This window comes from Eurypyga helias, unplaced genomic scaffold, assembly GCF_000690775.1.
Source record: "Eurypyga helias isolate BGI_N326 unplaced genomic scaffold, ASM69077v1 scaffold21394, whole genome shotgun sequence".
Taxonomy (NCBI): domain Eukaryota; kingdom Metazoa; phylum Chordata; class Aves; order Eurypygiformes; family Eurypygidae; genus Eurypyga; species Eurypyga helias.
Window position 1 is genome coordinate 9,677 of NW_010247150.1, and position 16,534 is coordinate 26,210.

The window sequence follows — 16,534 nt, forward strand, 5'->3', positions numbered from 1 at the left end:
AACCCAACCTCTTCCTCCTCCCCTGCCGGTCCCAGCTACCCAGCCGCAGCAGAGGGGATGTGAGACCTGGTGTTTTTAATCCAGTAAACCCCTTGCTGTTAATCACGCCAGGCAGAGCGAGCAGCCTCCCCGCCATGCCTGCTGCAGGCTGGATGCTGCTGCTATTTCTGTCTGACCTCCTCATCCTGCCCCATCCTCAAGGCATTTCTTATCCTGCCTGTGCTCAGCCGCCCTCCTGGATCATCAATGAGCGGCTTGAACAAAAGGAGCTCCACTTCCTCATCCTAAGAACATGCAGAGTCCTCCCCCCTCACCTTTCTTTTAATTCAAAAGTGCCCTGAAAGCCCCTGCTATCCTCTTACCCTTTTCACCACCTCGTTTTGTACCAGTGCCAGACGTCCAGCCCAACTGAGACCGCTGCTATGGTGCTAATGCAACACGAGGATGGAGGGGATGTGTGTACGCTGCAGGGAGAAATGATGACGAGGGACCAGGGAGAGTCAATCGGTTGCCTTCACACTTTCAGATTGCTGGGGAGATAAGGCTCTGTCTTTTCTGAAATAGGTTGATCATATTGTATCCTTTTGCATGTATCTTTTTTATTTCTTTCTGCCTATCTCTGTTAGCTTTGGGATTTTTTTCTTGAAAAGGAGAAATAAAGACCATTGTATCCAGTCTTGAAAGGGCAGATTTGGGGAGGTAGATTACAGTTACCCAGTTTGGGAGTACTCTGAGGTTTTTAATGCCTAGATTATATGAAACATAGAAGAAACTGGTTATCTCTAAAGCTGTCGGATGCAGATTCTTCTCACTACAGCATCTCTCCCAGTGGAGGCAGCACTAAGTAGCCATGCTCACAACAGCATGCTCATGCATGCTGAATAAGTAGCATCGTAACTGTCCTGCTGACCTTTCCTTGGCGGTCTCCAACCTAAGCAGCGAGCAGACCCTTCTTGCTGCAGACCTGACAATCTCCCTATAGATATGACAGCTCTGTGGGAGGACAGGATGTTTCTCCCACTAGTGCCCTGAGCACAGATGACATCGGAGGCAATGTGATGACAGCATACAGCTTCATTCCCTTGCCCTGACCTCTGCCTTAAGTAAATTCCAAGTACGTAATGCACGTAATGCTATTATGGATGTAAGCACTATGTGTATTTTAGGTCTTCAAAAGTCAGCCTTCTGCTTCTCTCCCTTAGTCTCAGGCACCAATAGCTTTGGGCAAATTGCTGCTTTCAACAGCCTCAAGCTCATAATTGGATCGGTTGCTTTTACTGGGCCAAAATGCTTTGTGTTATGGGCAGTGATCTGCACCCACCCAAGTTATTGGGCAGAAAGGGAGGAAGGGCAAAGATGGAAGAAGGTGGTAAATCAGACCAGTTTTTTCAGCCCATCTTTCTTCACCAAAGGCAGTTCCCAGCTAACAACAATAGACTTGTCCCTCTCCTCATGAGCTTCCTGCTCAGCAGGATTTTCTGCTTTCCTTTGGGTAGAAGTACAAAGATGTGGAGCCAACTCTGAAGATCAAAGAGGTGGATGGCTTGGAGCTGGTGAAGAAGTTCTCGGAGCAGATGGAAAGCATGCTCCGCAGGAAGGTTGAAGCTGTTGAGGTATGACCACAGGGGCTGTGGGAAGGAAGTCCTCTCCTGCCAGCCCCAGAGCTGTAGATGCAGGCCTCCTGCCTGTACGGGGAGCGTGTGGGCGCAGAGGTTACATGAGGACTTCCTTGCCCAACCAAATGCCTGCTGGTGCAGCTGGCTTGCTCTGAGCTTTAAGTAGACACTGGTGGGAGGATGCGGGTGTTCAGACAAGGGAATGCTGGCTTCTCCTTCAGCCCAAAGTAGGAAATAAGATAAAAACAAAGTCTAGGAATAAATGTGAGGGAACGAACGCTCTTTTAGGAGAAAAGAGGTTTGATTCTATAGCTGTTTAAAGACAAAAAACCTCTCACAAGTGAAAATAAAGTTCATCCTTGCATAACGCCCTCTGGGCCATTGAAGATTGGTAGCTTGTTTCAGCTGTGTGTGTGGCTCAAGGGAAATTCCTGTAGCCCCTGAACACGAGCTGCAAGGAAGGTGCTTGGATTTCCAGCTGTGTACATGGGGAAGTGCGGAGGAGGTGGTGGCAAGAGGTCTTTAGCTGCTGCTGTGTTGGAGATCAGAGCAGGTAATCGTTATGGCCCCTCTTACTACTTGCATCTAAGGATCTATTATGTTCCCTTATACTTACCCACTGTGAAAAGCATATTGCTGTAGTCACAGAGCCTTGAGTGTTTAAGGTGTCTAATGTGGAAAAGTCGTCCAGAAACACATCATTTGAATCTCCAAGTGAAACGTGGGCATATTTAGACCCAGAGCTTTGGCCTATAACATGAAATTCGTACCCAGGCTTTTCCAATATTTGGATTGCCTTATCCTTTGTGAAGGAGCAAAAAGTAGTTTTGCCGAGACTGTCGCTGATTGTGCAACTCTGAGAGTGTGTACATGTTTAGCTGGATTCCTTCCCAGACTGCACCAACTGAGAATTAGTGGCCTGAAGCATCATACTGGAGAATACTAGTTGATTATATTGCCTTCCATAAATGGTAAGAGCTTATAAATGGCCACAGCATCACTGAGCCCTTTACGAAATCAAGTCATGGTCTTTGTCTCAGTAACAATACCAGACTGAGACTCCCATAAGGCCTTTTCCTTTAATGAGATACTGACATCAGCCTGGGTCTGAAATGCCTTTCCCATGGCTTTTTGGAAGGGTTCACGGAAAATGAAATTAAATCTCTGGCTGTTGTTTCTCTAAGTGGACATGTTTCTGTTTGTATATGTCCTGTGACATCTAAGATTACTCAGGGGTTTAGTAGGGACTCTGAAGTAAGTAGGTGTGAATATACTTGGCAATAAATAGCTGTGAATATACCTTCCAAGCTGTAAAGTTGCAGCACAGAATGACAGGTCAGCAGAAAAGGAGGGGAAGAGGGAAGTTTATAGCCCTGTGAGTCTGTGTTGTGGTGAAGGAGGCAGTCGTGTGTCTTTTCACTAAGTGTGTGAATGGCTGATGCAGCTGGAAGAGCTTCTGGAGGGCTTTCCACAGCACCCCCTCATCTTTCTTTCTGTGTGCTTGCATTAGAGGCTGGTGGAAGCAGCAGAAGATGCAGATCTGAACCATGAGTACAACTCCTCGCTGCAGGTAAGGGTTTTCTCCCGTCAGTGACGAAAGATGACGCACGCCCTCAGAGAGACCCGCCGAGAGGCAGGCCCAGCAGCACCCAGGCACCTCAGGCTCCTAGGCACGTTAGGAGATTCCTTCTCTTCAGGACACTCAGCATGTCTAGAAGAGCGTGAATAAGCGACTCCCTTGGCAGATCCCAAACCTAGTAACACCTAGGAGGTCAGTCCCCTTGGCTTCAGGAGGGGAAGGATTTGGGAAGACAGTGGGTTGCCCGATGTTTTTGGCATTATGTTGACTGCACACCAGCGTTGTCATTATGTGATGTGTTGGTGCTTTCTGGGTTACTTGACTGGGAAATGAGCTAAAAATTGAGTGTCTATGAGCAATGAGGATGACGTTGCTACAAATACCCACAGGAAACCATTAATCCCAGTGAGCAGAGTTTCTCACCATCTCTCTCAACAGCTCCCATGATCTTTTCTCTACCCTGCAGACACCCGCTTGTCAGGACTCCCTGCGAGGTGAAAGCTTGGTGCTGCCCAAGCAATTTGGATAATTGGCTTTCTGTTAAAAACTGTAGACAAACTATGGGATTATTGTTGGTGAAGGGAACTGGAGTGGAAAAAAAAAAAGATAGGAAGTCCACAGTACAAGCACAGGCTGCTTAGCAGAAGTACAGGCTACCCCTGGGTGGGAATGCAAATGCTTCTTGAAATCAAGCTATCTGCCGACTTTACCTCTCCTACCTCTTCATTAAGAAAATCACATTAGTCATGTTAGTTAGGTCAGCTGCATTCACAGCATGAATATGGTCATGGGTGAGTCGGGGTACGTGACCCTGTATTTGCATGCACAGTTCACACCCCGAGTCCTGTTAGTGCTTGAACATAAATCCTTAAATAACCTCCACCCTCAGATAAAGTCAACAAAAACATCTTAAAAACCATCTGTTGTCCAAGGGTGAAGAGCATCCTGAAGATAGTGAGGTGACCATAGATGTTAAATCCCTTGTGGCCTTCCCAGGGGAAACCTGCGTTGTCTTTGAGCACCTCCTGCTCTATCCATTGCGCTTGATGAGCACCTTCTGCTTGGAGCGACAGAGTGAGGGGATAATCCTGGCTGGATATATGTGAGGGGTTAACTCCAGCAAATGACAGCTGTGGAGACAGGGCAAGTAAGGTCAGCATTGGCATGCCCTGTAGGAAGCCTGGGAGCCAGACCCAGTGAGACACTCCACCTCTCTGGCTAGTCAAATACCTCGGAGGGACCACGGGAGTCTGTCACTGTGTTCCTTCGCTCTCAGGTGGCTCTTCTGCTGCCGCTTATGACCACACTTTTGGTTGTGTACTGACGATAAGAAACTGGGCAGAAACCACCATTTGGGCAGCTTGACATTTTTCAGTTGGGAATGGCTTTTGTTTGCTCCTCATCTTGATCCTACTGGAAGCCTGAATTCCCCAGATGTCTCTTTTATGTTTTAAAGAGCGTCTTTTTTTTTTTTTCCCCCCACCCACCCGCCTCTCCCCGTGCTGGTAATTGTCTGTCTTATTTTCTCTTATTGCCTTTCTCTTTTCCATGTCTTTATCAACAGTTTGATTACTACAACTCTCTCCTGATTAATGAGAAGGATGAAAATGACAATTATGTGGAGCTTGGAGACGAATTCATTTTGGAGCCAAATGAGCATTTCAATAACCTGCTGGTGAACACAACATACAGTGATATCCAGCTGCCCACCAATGTCTACAACAAAGGTAATGGCCTCTACTTTCTCGTTACTAGTGGATTGCTGTGAAAACTATCAGTAATAATACTGAAAGAAATTATGAGAGTATAAAAAAAAAAAGGCGACAGAAAACAGGGCTGGAAAGGTACTGTCCCAAGGCACAGTGATGTCTGCTGTAGTCTGTCACTGAGACAGGGTTTAGGTATAATCTGCTCTTGACGATCTCTAATGGTGGACAGACCTCCATCTGAGGCAGGCAGTGTAGTCTCCTAGGGTTCATCTACCCAACCAAAGAAGCTGTGAAATTATCCATGATGTGAATTTATTTTGGCAATTGTTACTTTCTACAAAGGGTCAGATCTACCAAGGTCTCTAGGTATCAAGGATCTCATTGATTTCAGCTGAGAAATTAGACCCCAAGTACCTTTGTGTTACGAGGCACTAAAGGCTTCATGAGGACTCTCTCCAGTATATCTGTAGGGGACTGGGGGTAAATCACAACTGCTACTGGGATATGACTGTTCCAGGCTATTTGCCATTCTCAGCAAGCCTTTGGCAGCTGCAGGAGCCCAAGGAGGCACCGAGGCTCCCATGGCCTCATCTGTGCTCAGTCTGTCCCCTCTCCCCCTACACATTCCCACCGCTCCAGCAACGCACCAGAAACCGGTCCATCTTCAGCCTGGTGGGCACAGTGCCGAATCTGCAGGCTGAGACACCAGTTGTGATTGTCCCAAGCTTGCCGCTCTTCTTGGCCAGCATTTGAAGCTAGTCCATCTTCAGGCTGGTGGGCACAGTGCTGAATCTGCAGGCTGAGACACCACTTGTGATTGTCCCAAGCTTGCCACTCTTCTTGGCCAGCATTTGAAGCTGCCTGAACTGGCTCCTTGCCCGCCTCTCCACCAGCTCTTCCCCTGCATGTGTTTTGGCAAGAAAAAATAAGGTCCATTCCTTCTGTCATAGATGGAGCTCATTTACAGTCTTCAGGACCAGACGGGGCAGGCGCTGGTGACTGTACTCCAACTGCTACGTTATTTACAAGGACAATAGAGGGAGTTCTATTTCTCCCATGATTTTAAATTAATTCCATCTGGTCTGACAGGCCCAGATGCTCAAATCCTGCTCACAACAGAGCCTCCAGCAGAGCTGGCTGTGGGGAACTACAGCACAGCTACATGGAGTAGGCTGCTGCCTACAGCAGATATGGAAAGAGGTGGCCAAATGGCCACTGTCAGGGACAGCGGAGAGGCACTGTCCAGGTAGCAGATTTCTTGCCAGTACAGCTAGACACAAACCATCCAGCTGCTCTGGGTAGAGGATGAGCAGGAGATGGAGGAGGAGGAGGAGTAGGGCTGCTTCCATGCTCAGGGCTCCTCCTGGGACCAGTGCCTGACAGTACTCACTCCCTCTCTTGCAAACAGCAGCAAGCCTGGCTCCACAGTTCTGGCTCCCTCCCTGCTTGAGTTACTTTGGCCATATTGCTGGGGAGTCACTGTTCAATTTTTTCCCTATTTTGACCAAAACTGCCTTTAGTGAAGTGACTGAAGAGGAAGTGGTAGGTCAAAGCCCTGTCTCTTTCAACATTAATGCATTTAATCCTACAATGACCAGCTTCTTCCAATTGCCTGTTTCTATTGCTGCTGCTCTGTTTGGTCTCCTGGGGCAATGAGTCAACACAGACACTAAATATACACTGTCTCTTATGAGCTCTTGCGAGTCTGCAGCTTCCTATTGATCCTGATGAGATCAGGGGCAAGGGAGGACAGCTCAGGCTTTGTGAAAGAAAGGGCAGGCCAAGAAGAAAAAGAATTGTTGGTGAGAGAGAGGGAGAGAAATGCCATGTAAATCCTAGAGCTCTTTGGTCTTGGGTAGTTACACCTGGCATAAATTTACACACCCTTAGTAGGAAGGCTGTTCTGCCCAGTGGTGCATCAGGCAGCTGCCCTCCAACAGCCACGCGGCCCATCTTGGGTAACAGCTGAGCCCCGCTTGTGCGGTGTGCCAGTGTGCTCAGCACAGTGCCAGTTTTCCTGGGCCTCTCAGGGCCCTCTTCCAACCAGACAGAATGCCTAAGGGCAGGCAAAGCTGGAAAGAGAAATAGGGAGGATAGTGTATGACCAAGCTGAGATCACCAGTGGTCACCTGCCCGCCAGCATTTTCTTGGGTGATGTATCCAATCCCCTTTGCAGTGCCTGTTGGAAAGCTGTTGTCGAGGGGTTAGATCATTGTCAGGGGAGAGATTGGGATAAAGGCACATGGCTTTTGCAGACCATGAGGAAATCCACCTTTGGACAAGGCTGTATTCCTTCTGGAGTTGCCTTTATTCCTATCCTCCTCTTCCATCTGGGGTGGTGGGTGTCCTCCCCTCTTTTGCACGCTTTTTTTCCCCATCATTTTCTATTCTTTTCCCCACAGACCCTGACATCCTGAACGGTGTTTACATGTCAGAAGCCCTGAATCCTATTTTTGTGGACAACTTTGAAAGGGATCCCACGCTGACCTGGCAGTACTTTGGCAGCTCCACTGGATTCTTCAGGCTCTACCCGGGTAAAAGAGCAGAGACTGGCTTTGCTCCTCCGGTGCAAAGCAATAGTCTTGTACAGCAGGGTCCATGCCATGGGAGACCCCAATTTGGGAAGCTTTTGGGGAGCATGGCCCCATGAAGGGCAGCGTGCCGTGAACAAAAATTACTGGGTGCATGGGCTGCTGCTGCTTAGGGTGAAGGAATAGCGCCCATGGCAGGCATAAACCCCTTTTTCCCCTATGGACCAGCCCCCCAGGCATGTTGTCCATGCAACCCCAGAGGAGTCTGCTCGCAGGGTCGTGCCTTGGGCAGACTGCCCTCCAAAAAGCTCACGGCACGCCATGGCAGGACCTGGGAATCTCACACGGGGGGTGTGGGGGCTGCACGACAGTTCCCCACCTCGTGCTCCTGGTGGTCCTTAGCAGCATCCGCAGCCTGTCTCTGTCTCCGAAGCCACACATGGCAGACGCAGCTGGTCAGCCTGACTTGTTATGCGCTTGCCAGCTGCGAGTGGCATGTAAGGTCACGGCACAAGAGGCAGGCCCTGTGCTTAGAGGAATCCACGAGGTCCTCAGCAGCTGTAGCTTGGCCTGGTGGCCCCTCCATCAGATGGCTGCGTGCCCTTCTTCTGTGACCTGTCACATGTTGTGGAAGGGGAAAGCCGAGGCAACCGTAACGGAGCCTTTAGCAGAGAATCTGGGACACATCCCTGTCACTGCTGCTGCATTTTTTTAATGCTTTCAACCCCTCTTGGGGAGAAAAAGATGTTGTTGAGAACTACACCAAAGTGACAGAAAGCTTAAAGTAAGTGCAGTTGCTCCCCAAGTTTGAACAGACTATGCCCAGGTACATTTTTAAATAGAAATTTAATAAATTTATGGAGAACTGCCCAAGACAATGCGGCCTTGCTCATATTTCGGCAGGATGGCTGGTGCTATTGCTGGCTGGATTCATGTGACCCTGCGGGGTGGCTGGGTCTCAGCAGCACCGGGTGCCTGGGGAGTGGGGACCAGATGCCTGCCTGTGTGTGTGTGTGTGTTGATTGCTCCTTTTGCTGCTCCCTTCAGGGATAAAGTGGCTACCAGATGAGAATGGAGTCATCTCCTTCGACTGCAGGAATCGTGGCTGGTAAGAGTTTTGGAGAGACTTGGCCACAGCACCTCCCTGTGTTGCTCTCTCCCTCTTTTCCAAGGGGATGCCTTGCTGAGCTATTGATCAGCGCTTACAGCCCCACGATGCTCCTCTGAGAGATGAGGGGTATATAAACACGGGCAACATGAGGTGAGGAAGCCTGCCCTGCTACCTGCCAGCACTGGCTTTCCAGATGGCATCTAACACATGCCACAGGGAAATTGCCACCCCTGTGTCCTTCCTTATAAATCTGCGGCCGGGGGGACGGGGCTGTTCAGACTCCAGAAATGAGGGTGTTTACTCAGTCCACTCAGCACGGCTGAAGGAGGCTTTAGCAGTTGTCGCTTTCAGTTGAATCTGGACATGTCTGCAGCAGGCCCAGCACTTGCCAGTGTGGAAAGGGTGCTGCTGGGGCCAGCAGGAGAGACAGGTTGGTAGGAAGGGACCCATCGGATGCCCAGCCTGACCCTGCCGGATAACTGTGCTCAGGGCATGTGTTATGCTGTGGCTAGCATCATGTTTCAGCAGCACACCCAGCCTCCTCCCTGTACAGTCACTCTGCTTCCTCATGTTCTTCCTTTTATAAAGGTACATCCAAGCAGCCACCTCTCCCAAGGACATTGTCATTGTTGTGGACGTCAGTGGGAGCATGAAGGGTCTGCGGATGACCATTGCCAAACACACAATCATCACCATTTTAGATACTCTGGGGGAAAATGACTTTGTCAACATTATTGCGGTAAGTACATCCTGTTTCCAGTGCTGAGAAGTCTTCCTTGTGCCTCGTACCAACCCTTCAGTTGCCACAGCAAGCTACAGGCACTGCAGGGGTGTAACTACAACACTTAGTACCTATGTTAGATGGGGGATTAAAACCAATTACCCCTGAGAAATCAGCCTCATGTGGTCAGCAGGTGCTGTTAGGTCACCTCACCCCTCAGTATGGAGGATATCAGCCACATTGTTTTGCTTACTTAGGGATGTGACTGCAACAGATAAAGTGCTTTATAGAAACCCCTGAACAAACAGAATCATAGAATGGTTTGAGTTGGAAGGGACCTTACCGACCATCTAGTTCCAACCCCCCTGCCATGGGCAGGGACACCTTCCACTAGACCACGTTGCTCAAAGCCTCATCCAGCCTGGCCTTGGACACTTCCAGGGATGGGGCATCCACAGCTTCTCTGGGCAACCTGTGCCAGTGCCTCACCACCTGCTCCGGGAAGAATTTCTTCCTGATACCTAATCTAAATCTTCCCGCTTTCAATTTAAACCCGTTACCCCTTGTCCTGTCACTACAGGCTCTTTTAAGAAGTCCCCCTCAAGCCTTACTGTACCGTGCTCACACCAAGAACCTACTGGCTCAGACACATTATAGCCTGACCTAAGCTCCTATTGATGAGCTGAACATTGGTTGCCTCTTAGCCATGCTTCCATGAATTATGTTCTTCTGAACCTTGCAGGAAACAGTTTACACTGGTATGTTTTACCTCACACATGTATCAGGCCAGAAGCATACACCTCACTAATTATCGCAGTTTAGTGGACGTGTGGTGACTTGGTGTGTTATCGTTCAGCCTTGCGCCAGAGGCATCAGACATTAGGCTACAAACCTGCTTGCAAGGTGGCTGGGGAATCTAAAAGTCTCCAGAAGTCAAAAATATGGGCAAATAGTGCTATAAGCAAGGCTGGGCCACAAGCTAATAGAGTGTGGAGAAAAATCTCTAGAGTGACTGGGGGAGGGGGAAAAAAATGTACCCTTGTATGTGTAGATATGCCCAGGTAGAGCTCAGCAAAACACCATAATTAACACATTATTTAAACAAATATAAGATTTATCAAAATTAGTTTGCCATGTTCACTACAAAAAATTCTTAAAGGTAATACCTATAAAATGGCATAATGCTCCAAACTGCTTTTTGAACATCCACCTAGGACGTGAACCCATCTTGTGAATTTTCTCCCATTACATCCCTTTTCTTTTCACTTTCTCTTTGCAGTACAATGATTATGTTCACTTTATCGAACCCTGTTTTAAGGGTATCCTGGTCCAAGCAGACAGAGATAACAGAGAGGTGAGTGCCAGGTTCCTATCGACATTATTCAGGTAGTTCTCTTAATGTAACCAGTGCATGGGGTTAAGATGCTGTGACATGAAACTCCAGGGAAAAGAAACCACCATCTCCCAGGAGCCTGTGGATTTGCATGTCGGAAACAAGCACCAGCTCAGTGGTGTGTGCTGGCACGGTGGTTAACCTTTTGCTTACAAAAAGCTGCTGTAATATCAGGTCAGCAGCCAGCTAAACAGCACCCATCAGCTTCCCTGTGTCACAACACCCTCGGAGCACAAGTGGTCCCTTCCCAGGCTGCTGTGGAAAAAGAGCATGCAGGAGGCAAAGGCTCTCCATCTTTGAAAGTGCACATCCTCAGCCCTTGGAAAGAAGAAAAATCAGCCCCTTATTGGTGAATGTATTCTCAGACTGGCCTGATCCTTTGCCAGGATGGACTTCCAGCAAGCTTTCCAGTGAGAGGTTTTGCTGCTCTGATCCGGGAGGGCTCAGCAGCCCTGGGGATGGTCAGCCTGCATCCGGCTGCTCCACCACCCTCCGGGCTGACTTGTATTTTTAGCTGCTCTTACTGTGTTTTCTTCCTTTTTCTTTCTGTATTAATAACACAGAGGTAGCACATCCCTCCATGTCTTCAGCAATTGGCTTTCTCTCCCAGCCTAGCCCTGGGTGACAGTATGACTCCAGAGGGTGAGGTCTCCTGCAGTGTTTCCCAAAAGAACCCCTAGCCTTTGGGGCACTGGGAACCCTACAGAGAGCACTTTGAGGGTTTCATTTACAACCACATCAATGCCTGTTAAAATTTGAATGTTTGTTTATTGCTTTCCTTTTTCCCCAATCCTGTTGTTCTTGCATGCACAGGATTTTAGTTTTACCTTCCCCGCCCCCAGAAGCAGTAGATAAGGGAAAGTCTGATTTATAATAGTTTTGCCCCTTGCATGATGTTGATGGACCAACACCAGTCCACAGCTCAGAGGCTGAGAAACATGGCCCTGCCGTGGCTGTGTGGGTGTAGGGGCAGCATGATGGCACTGCCAATGGAGGAGCTGCCACTTGACTTTCCCACCTCCATCCGTCATGGTGCTGCACTGCCCAACCAGCAGCAGCGAAGGATCAGGAGCCCAACAGCACAGACTCTTCCTGGTTACCCTTTACTCCCCTGGTCCAAGGGACTTCCCTGCCCAAAACTCATTGCTGCCTTTCTGCCTCTCTCCTTGCCAGCACTTCAAGCAGCTGGTGGATGAACTGCAGGCAAAAGGAGTGGGGACTGTGAACAAGGCCCTGACAGAGTCCTTCAAAATCCTGAGGGAGGTAAGAGAGTCGGTGCCGATGCCCGTGTAGGGCATGCGTGCCCCTGCCTGCCCTACCTTCCCCTCCATGCCTACGTCTAACCATTTAGCGCAACTTGCCATGGTGCTGCAGTGAGGAGGCTGCACGAGCTGACCTCACAGCCCCCAAATATGCAACAAGCAGTCTGGGGAGGTGACCCGGCTTTGGGGAGGTGTCGGTTTGTGCGTGATGCCCTGGGGCTGTTGATCCCTGTGCAGGAGGGCAGCGGCATGGGCAAGGACAAGCGGTGGGGTGCCCAGCAGAGCAGCCCTTGCAGATGTGGGGACCCCACTGATGGGGTGTCAGGGCAGCTTTCCCCCTTTTCCTTGGCCCCACCACATCAGCCTCCCCTCCTCCTCCTTTCTGTGTTGCACCTGCTCATTGTGGCCCAGGAGGATTTTGGCTGCTGGCTGAGCGAGGTGGGGAAGGACACGGGCAGTGCTATAACTCAAAGTCTTGACATAACTGACCCAGCTGACCTTGCTGGGCTGAAAGCAGTTACTTTCATGAAAACACCTCATGGACTTTAAGGGGAGTGAAGTTTTTATGTATTTCCTCCTGCTGTCAGCCTCATGATTTCTGTGGGAGTTCCAGGAGCTGGGGTATCCTCCCCCAGGTGCATGAGGAGTAACCAGGGCTAATGCTACAGAAGCCAGGGAGGATGTGGTCTTCTGAGTAGTTCCTTAACGCACCCTACAACTGGGCATTGCCCAGGCACCTTGGTTATAGATGGCAATGAAACATAACTGGTCAGCTGAGGGCAACAATTCTGGTCATAAGTAATGTTATTGGTGAGCCTTGGTAAGTAGGTGATGGTGAAGACATGAAAGATTCTCAGGCTTCAGACTTATTTCAGTGTCACTTTGCTGAGGATCAGTGCTTAGGGAAGAAATCACAGGTAGAGAAGAATTAATCAGTCAGCCTGATCATATCCTGCGATAAGATTCATAAGTGATTCATTGCCTTATGTGAACAACTGGGACTTCAGTAGCCGGGAGGTAAACATACCACCTAACTCTGTTTCTTAAGGAATGTTAGCAAAAAAAAAAAAGACCAGGAACCAGCTGAACACCGCAACCTCTGCAGCATCTGTAGTGGGGTGGGCCTAGAGATGTCAATGCCCTTGGTGTTGACAAAAATATGGACATGGTACAGTGCTAGTGGCCATAAATGGTGTTGATGTTAAAGGCAGTGTGCTAGAGGTATTGACATCCTGGAAAAGATTCTCCACTCTTACTTGGTTTACAAACTAGAAGTTGAAGTTCATTGGCTACGGCAATGCTGTTCCTAATTCATGGCAATGCTGTTCCTAATTCATGGCACTGCAAGCACGATCAGAGTCGAACCCAGGGATGGCGGTAGCTGAGGTGCCTTGTCAGTGAAGTAGGAGCATGGTGCTTTTAATGGCAACCTGAGAACTGTACTGTAACCTTGACAATGCAGTAATAGGATGGTGGCACTCCTAGTAGTAATGGTTCAATGTCCTTGGGGGAAGGTAGTTACTGATATGAACAGGGAAGCAGTAGTGGCATAAACCTGGAACAATTACATGGACTAGAGGGCTGCTAGATTTATCTATGTCTGTTCTTGTGCTTTATGACAAAATCAACCTTATGTTTAAAGCCAAAGATCCAGAACCTATACAGGCCTGCACTGTATAAATCAGAATATTAAAACAAATTTTCCATCATAGGGAGGAAAAAAAATCTCTTAATATCTGATGTAGCACTGGTTATGTACAGTGACAGCAGTTTAAAGAAGCCCCATGCTGTACAGCTGCAGACTCTCTCAACCAGCATGGCTGGTCATGCCAGGCACAGGTGCCCAAACTGGTCTGGTTCCACTAATGATGACACCTCAGATCTCCTTGCTGGCAGCATGGCTCAGCCACTAGCCTAGGCAACCCTCAAGCCTCCAGGAGGCAGGACCTTTAAGAAACCCTGCATGCTTTGAGCCAGGCATGCCCATGGGAAATAGAAGGTACGTGGTGGGACAGCTGAGACAGAAAACTGTCCTCCACTGGCATAGCTGGACCAAAGATACCTACAGAGAGAGAGTGATGTCCAAGCAGCTCAGTGGACTAATGTAACTCCACTGCAGTAATAAAGAAGAAACTCTATGGTAGGTAGAGAAAATATTTTTCCTTTGTATTTGGCATCAAAAATGCAGTCAGCAGTTTTACTTATCACTTATCTTGATCCTTGTTGATTCTCCCTTGGCTAATGAGGTCAAAACAGCTCTGATATTGCCCTCAAACAGTACAGCACCCAGTGGTGATAAAACCTCCTTTTGTTATTCACACAAAAGGTGAGGTGCCCCTTCCTTCATGCCTTTAGCTGTCACCTCAGATCTGGGGAGAGGGTAACTGACTCTGGCATCTGAGCATCTGCAGGTCAGGCGAGGTGGCTGTGCTCTCGGTGACTGCTGGTGTCATGCTTCTGCACCTCGGGAACCGCTGTCCTTGAAACAGTAGTTCAGAAACAGTGACTTTGTCAAAGGAAGGTGTGAAGCAGGGCTGTGTATCTCTTCCACCCAGCTTTCCTTTCCCAGGAAGGCTAGTTGCAGCTTTCTCGCATCATGACAGATTGTGTCTTGGTGCCTGTGGGGCAGCCCCATGTACGCAGGCATGCAGGTGTAGGAACATGCCTGTTGTCCTGCAGCAGGCTTTTCCAAGCTACACCTTCCCTTCTCATCCAGGGAGTGCCTCTCTGTCACCAGCTGAAGAACCCCAGGCTCTGCAAGTACCACAGCTAACCCCCTGAAGGCAAAAGGGTACCGCCTGGAAGGGCTCCTACGTTTTAAGGACTCTGGAATATTCTCTTAGATCTTCTTAGATCGACATCAGCAATAGGAGAGAAACAGGGTTTCCATCAGTGTGCCCTGAAGCAAATCAGTGCTGGTGCAGGCGGGAGAAGGGAGAATTTTGGTGGAATTGTTCACCCGCTTCCCATCAGAAAAAATTCACATTCTCAGCTTGCAATCACAGCCGTTCCTCACAGGCTGTCCTGTTATTGTTCACAGGAGCATACGCAAAAGAATGAAAATTGCTACATCACACTGATGAAACAGGCTCTGCTGATTGCAATAGACAACCAGTAATAATATCTGTAATGAAAGTGACTGCAAAATTTCCTTGGTAATTTTCCTCAGTCCAATTGCTCACAGAATTAATAGCCCAGCAGAGACCTACTCAATGAGGAATGAGTAGCAGAGAGGGGTTGAAGAGCATGATCCCTCATCGTCTTTGTTTTCCTCCATTATATTCCGGGGTGGACAGGGCATATTTTAATCCATGACGCAATTTGCAGAACAGTTTTGGGAGAAGAGTTAGCCAGAGCCTCCCCTGCCCCTCTCTGCCACGCTCAATAAACCACTTAAACTCTCTGTTTCAATTTAGCTGTTCACCAAGTGGTTTCCATAAAATACGCATCCCGGGAAAACTCTGGTCTTCAGCATACATCTATAAAGTGCTTCAGACCTCTCTGGCATCAAGTGCTGCTGTCTGAGCTCTTTTCTTGTGTATCGAGTTTTAGCCTATTTCACTGCTACCTTCTCTTTGTTGCCGCAAGCTTGGCAAGTCTTGTCCTCTCACCCTGTTCCTGTAGGATTTATGCCCCTTCGTTCTGGCTGCTGCTCTGCTCAAGGCTGCTTCCAGGCTGTTTGCCTTCCCCGAAACGCCATCCTCTCAACTGCGTCTAAGTGCTGCAGCCAAGAGCTATCAAGTGCTAAGCAGAGCAGAATAATTACCTTCCTTGTTTTACACACCATAGTCCTCTTACACAACATAACACAACAGTTACGTACGTTCAGACACTGTCACATTGTTAATTCCTATCTGGCTGATCTGCCTCTGCGGTATTCCTCTCCGGCCGGTATTCAGCCTCCTGTCTGGTATTTCAGCCTCCAACTATCCTTTCCAATCTATGTCAATTGTTAATTTACTTACATATTTTTATAGTTATGCCCAATATACATATGCAAATGCACCCCCTAATCCTAAATTACATGTATATTTTCATATATTATTATATATAAATCTTACAGGATAGTACAAAATATTTTGAAAACTAGAATTTTTCTGACCCTGCAGAGGGAAAGAAACCCCAGGTTCTGCTCTCTAAGGCCACCTTGGAACGATGTCCTCTCCTAACACCAAGCTGGTTTAATGGTACCTTGACTGGCTGATGAACTCAGAAGTGACATAAATTTTGAGGCTAATTATGAGTAGCTCACTCTAAAATGGCTACAGGTGAAAAAATGGGGAAACTGGTAACAAACTAGATTTCGGCAAGATGTAAAGATTCCATGCGACTGGAGCAAACCGGTGTCACAAAAAGAATGAACCCATCTGCTGATGTGAGTAATGGAAGGAGTGTTTGACCTCTTGTGCCCTACCTGCGTGGGGAAGCATTTCGCAGCGCACTCACAAGAGATGTTTAAGGACACTTTGCCCATCTAGTTTCTTCCCTTCTCATAACATATATTCTCTGCTGATTCCCTCTTCATCCTTTGGGATCTCACACAGTCCCAGTCAGGTCACAGCTGGTCAGGCAAGTAGTCTAGCAACACCTTCTACAATTCTTTCCCTTCCTG

At 48.4% G+C, this 16,534-nt stretch overlaps 1 protein-coding gene across 1 annotated transcript in view; it reads left to right on the forward strand.

Moving 5' to 3' along the window:
- The window catches only part of LOC104508892 (voltage-dependent calcium channel subunit alpha-2/delta-4-like), a gene marked incomplete at both ends in the record, with an annotated part of 55,243 nt that overhangs the window by 9,532 nt on the left and 29,177 nt on the right, over positions 1–16,534 (forward strand). The window contains 8 exons of the mRNA XM_010150655.1: positions 1,497–1,613; positions 3,127–3,186; positions 4,760–4,922; positions 7,307–7,438; positions 8,483–8,543; positions 9,135–9,285; positions 10,547–10,621; positions 11,834–11,923. Of these exons, the coding sequence (XP_010148957.1) occupies positions 1,497–1,613; positions 3,127–3,186; positions 4,760–4,922; positions 7,307–7,438; positions 8,483–8,543; positions 9,135–9,285; positions 10,547–10,621; positions 11,834–11,923 (849 nt within the window). The remainder of the gene's footprint in view (positions 1–1,496; positions 1,614–3,126; positions 3,187–4,759; positions 4,923–7,306; positions 7,439–8,482; positions 8,544–9,134; positions 9,286–10,546; positions 10,622–11,833; positions 11,924–16,534) is intronic.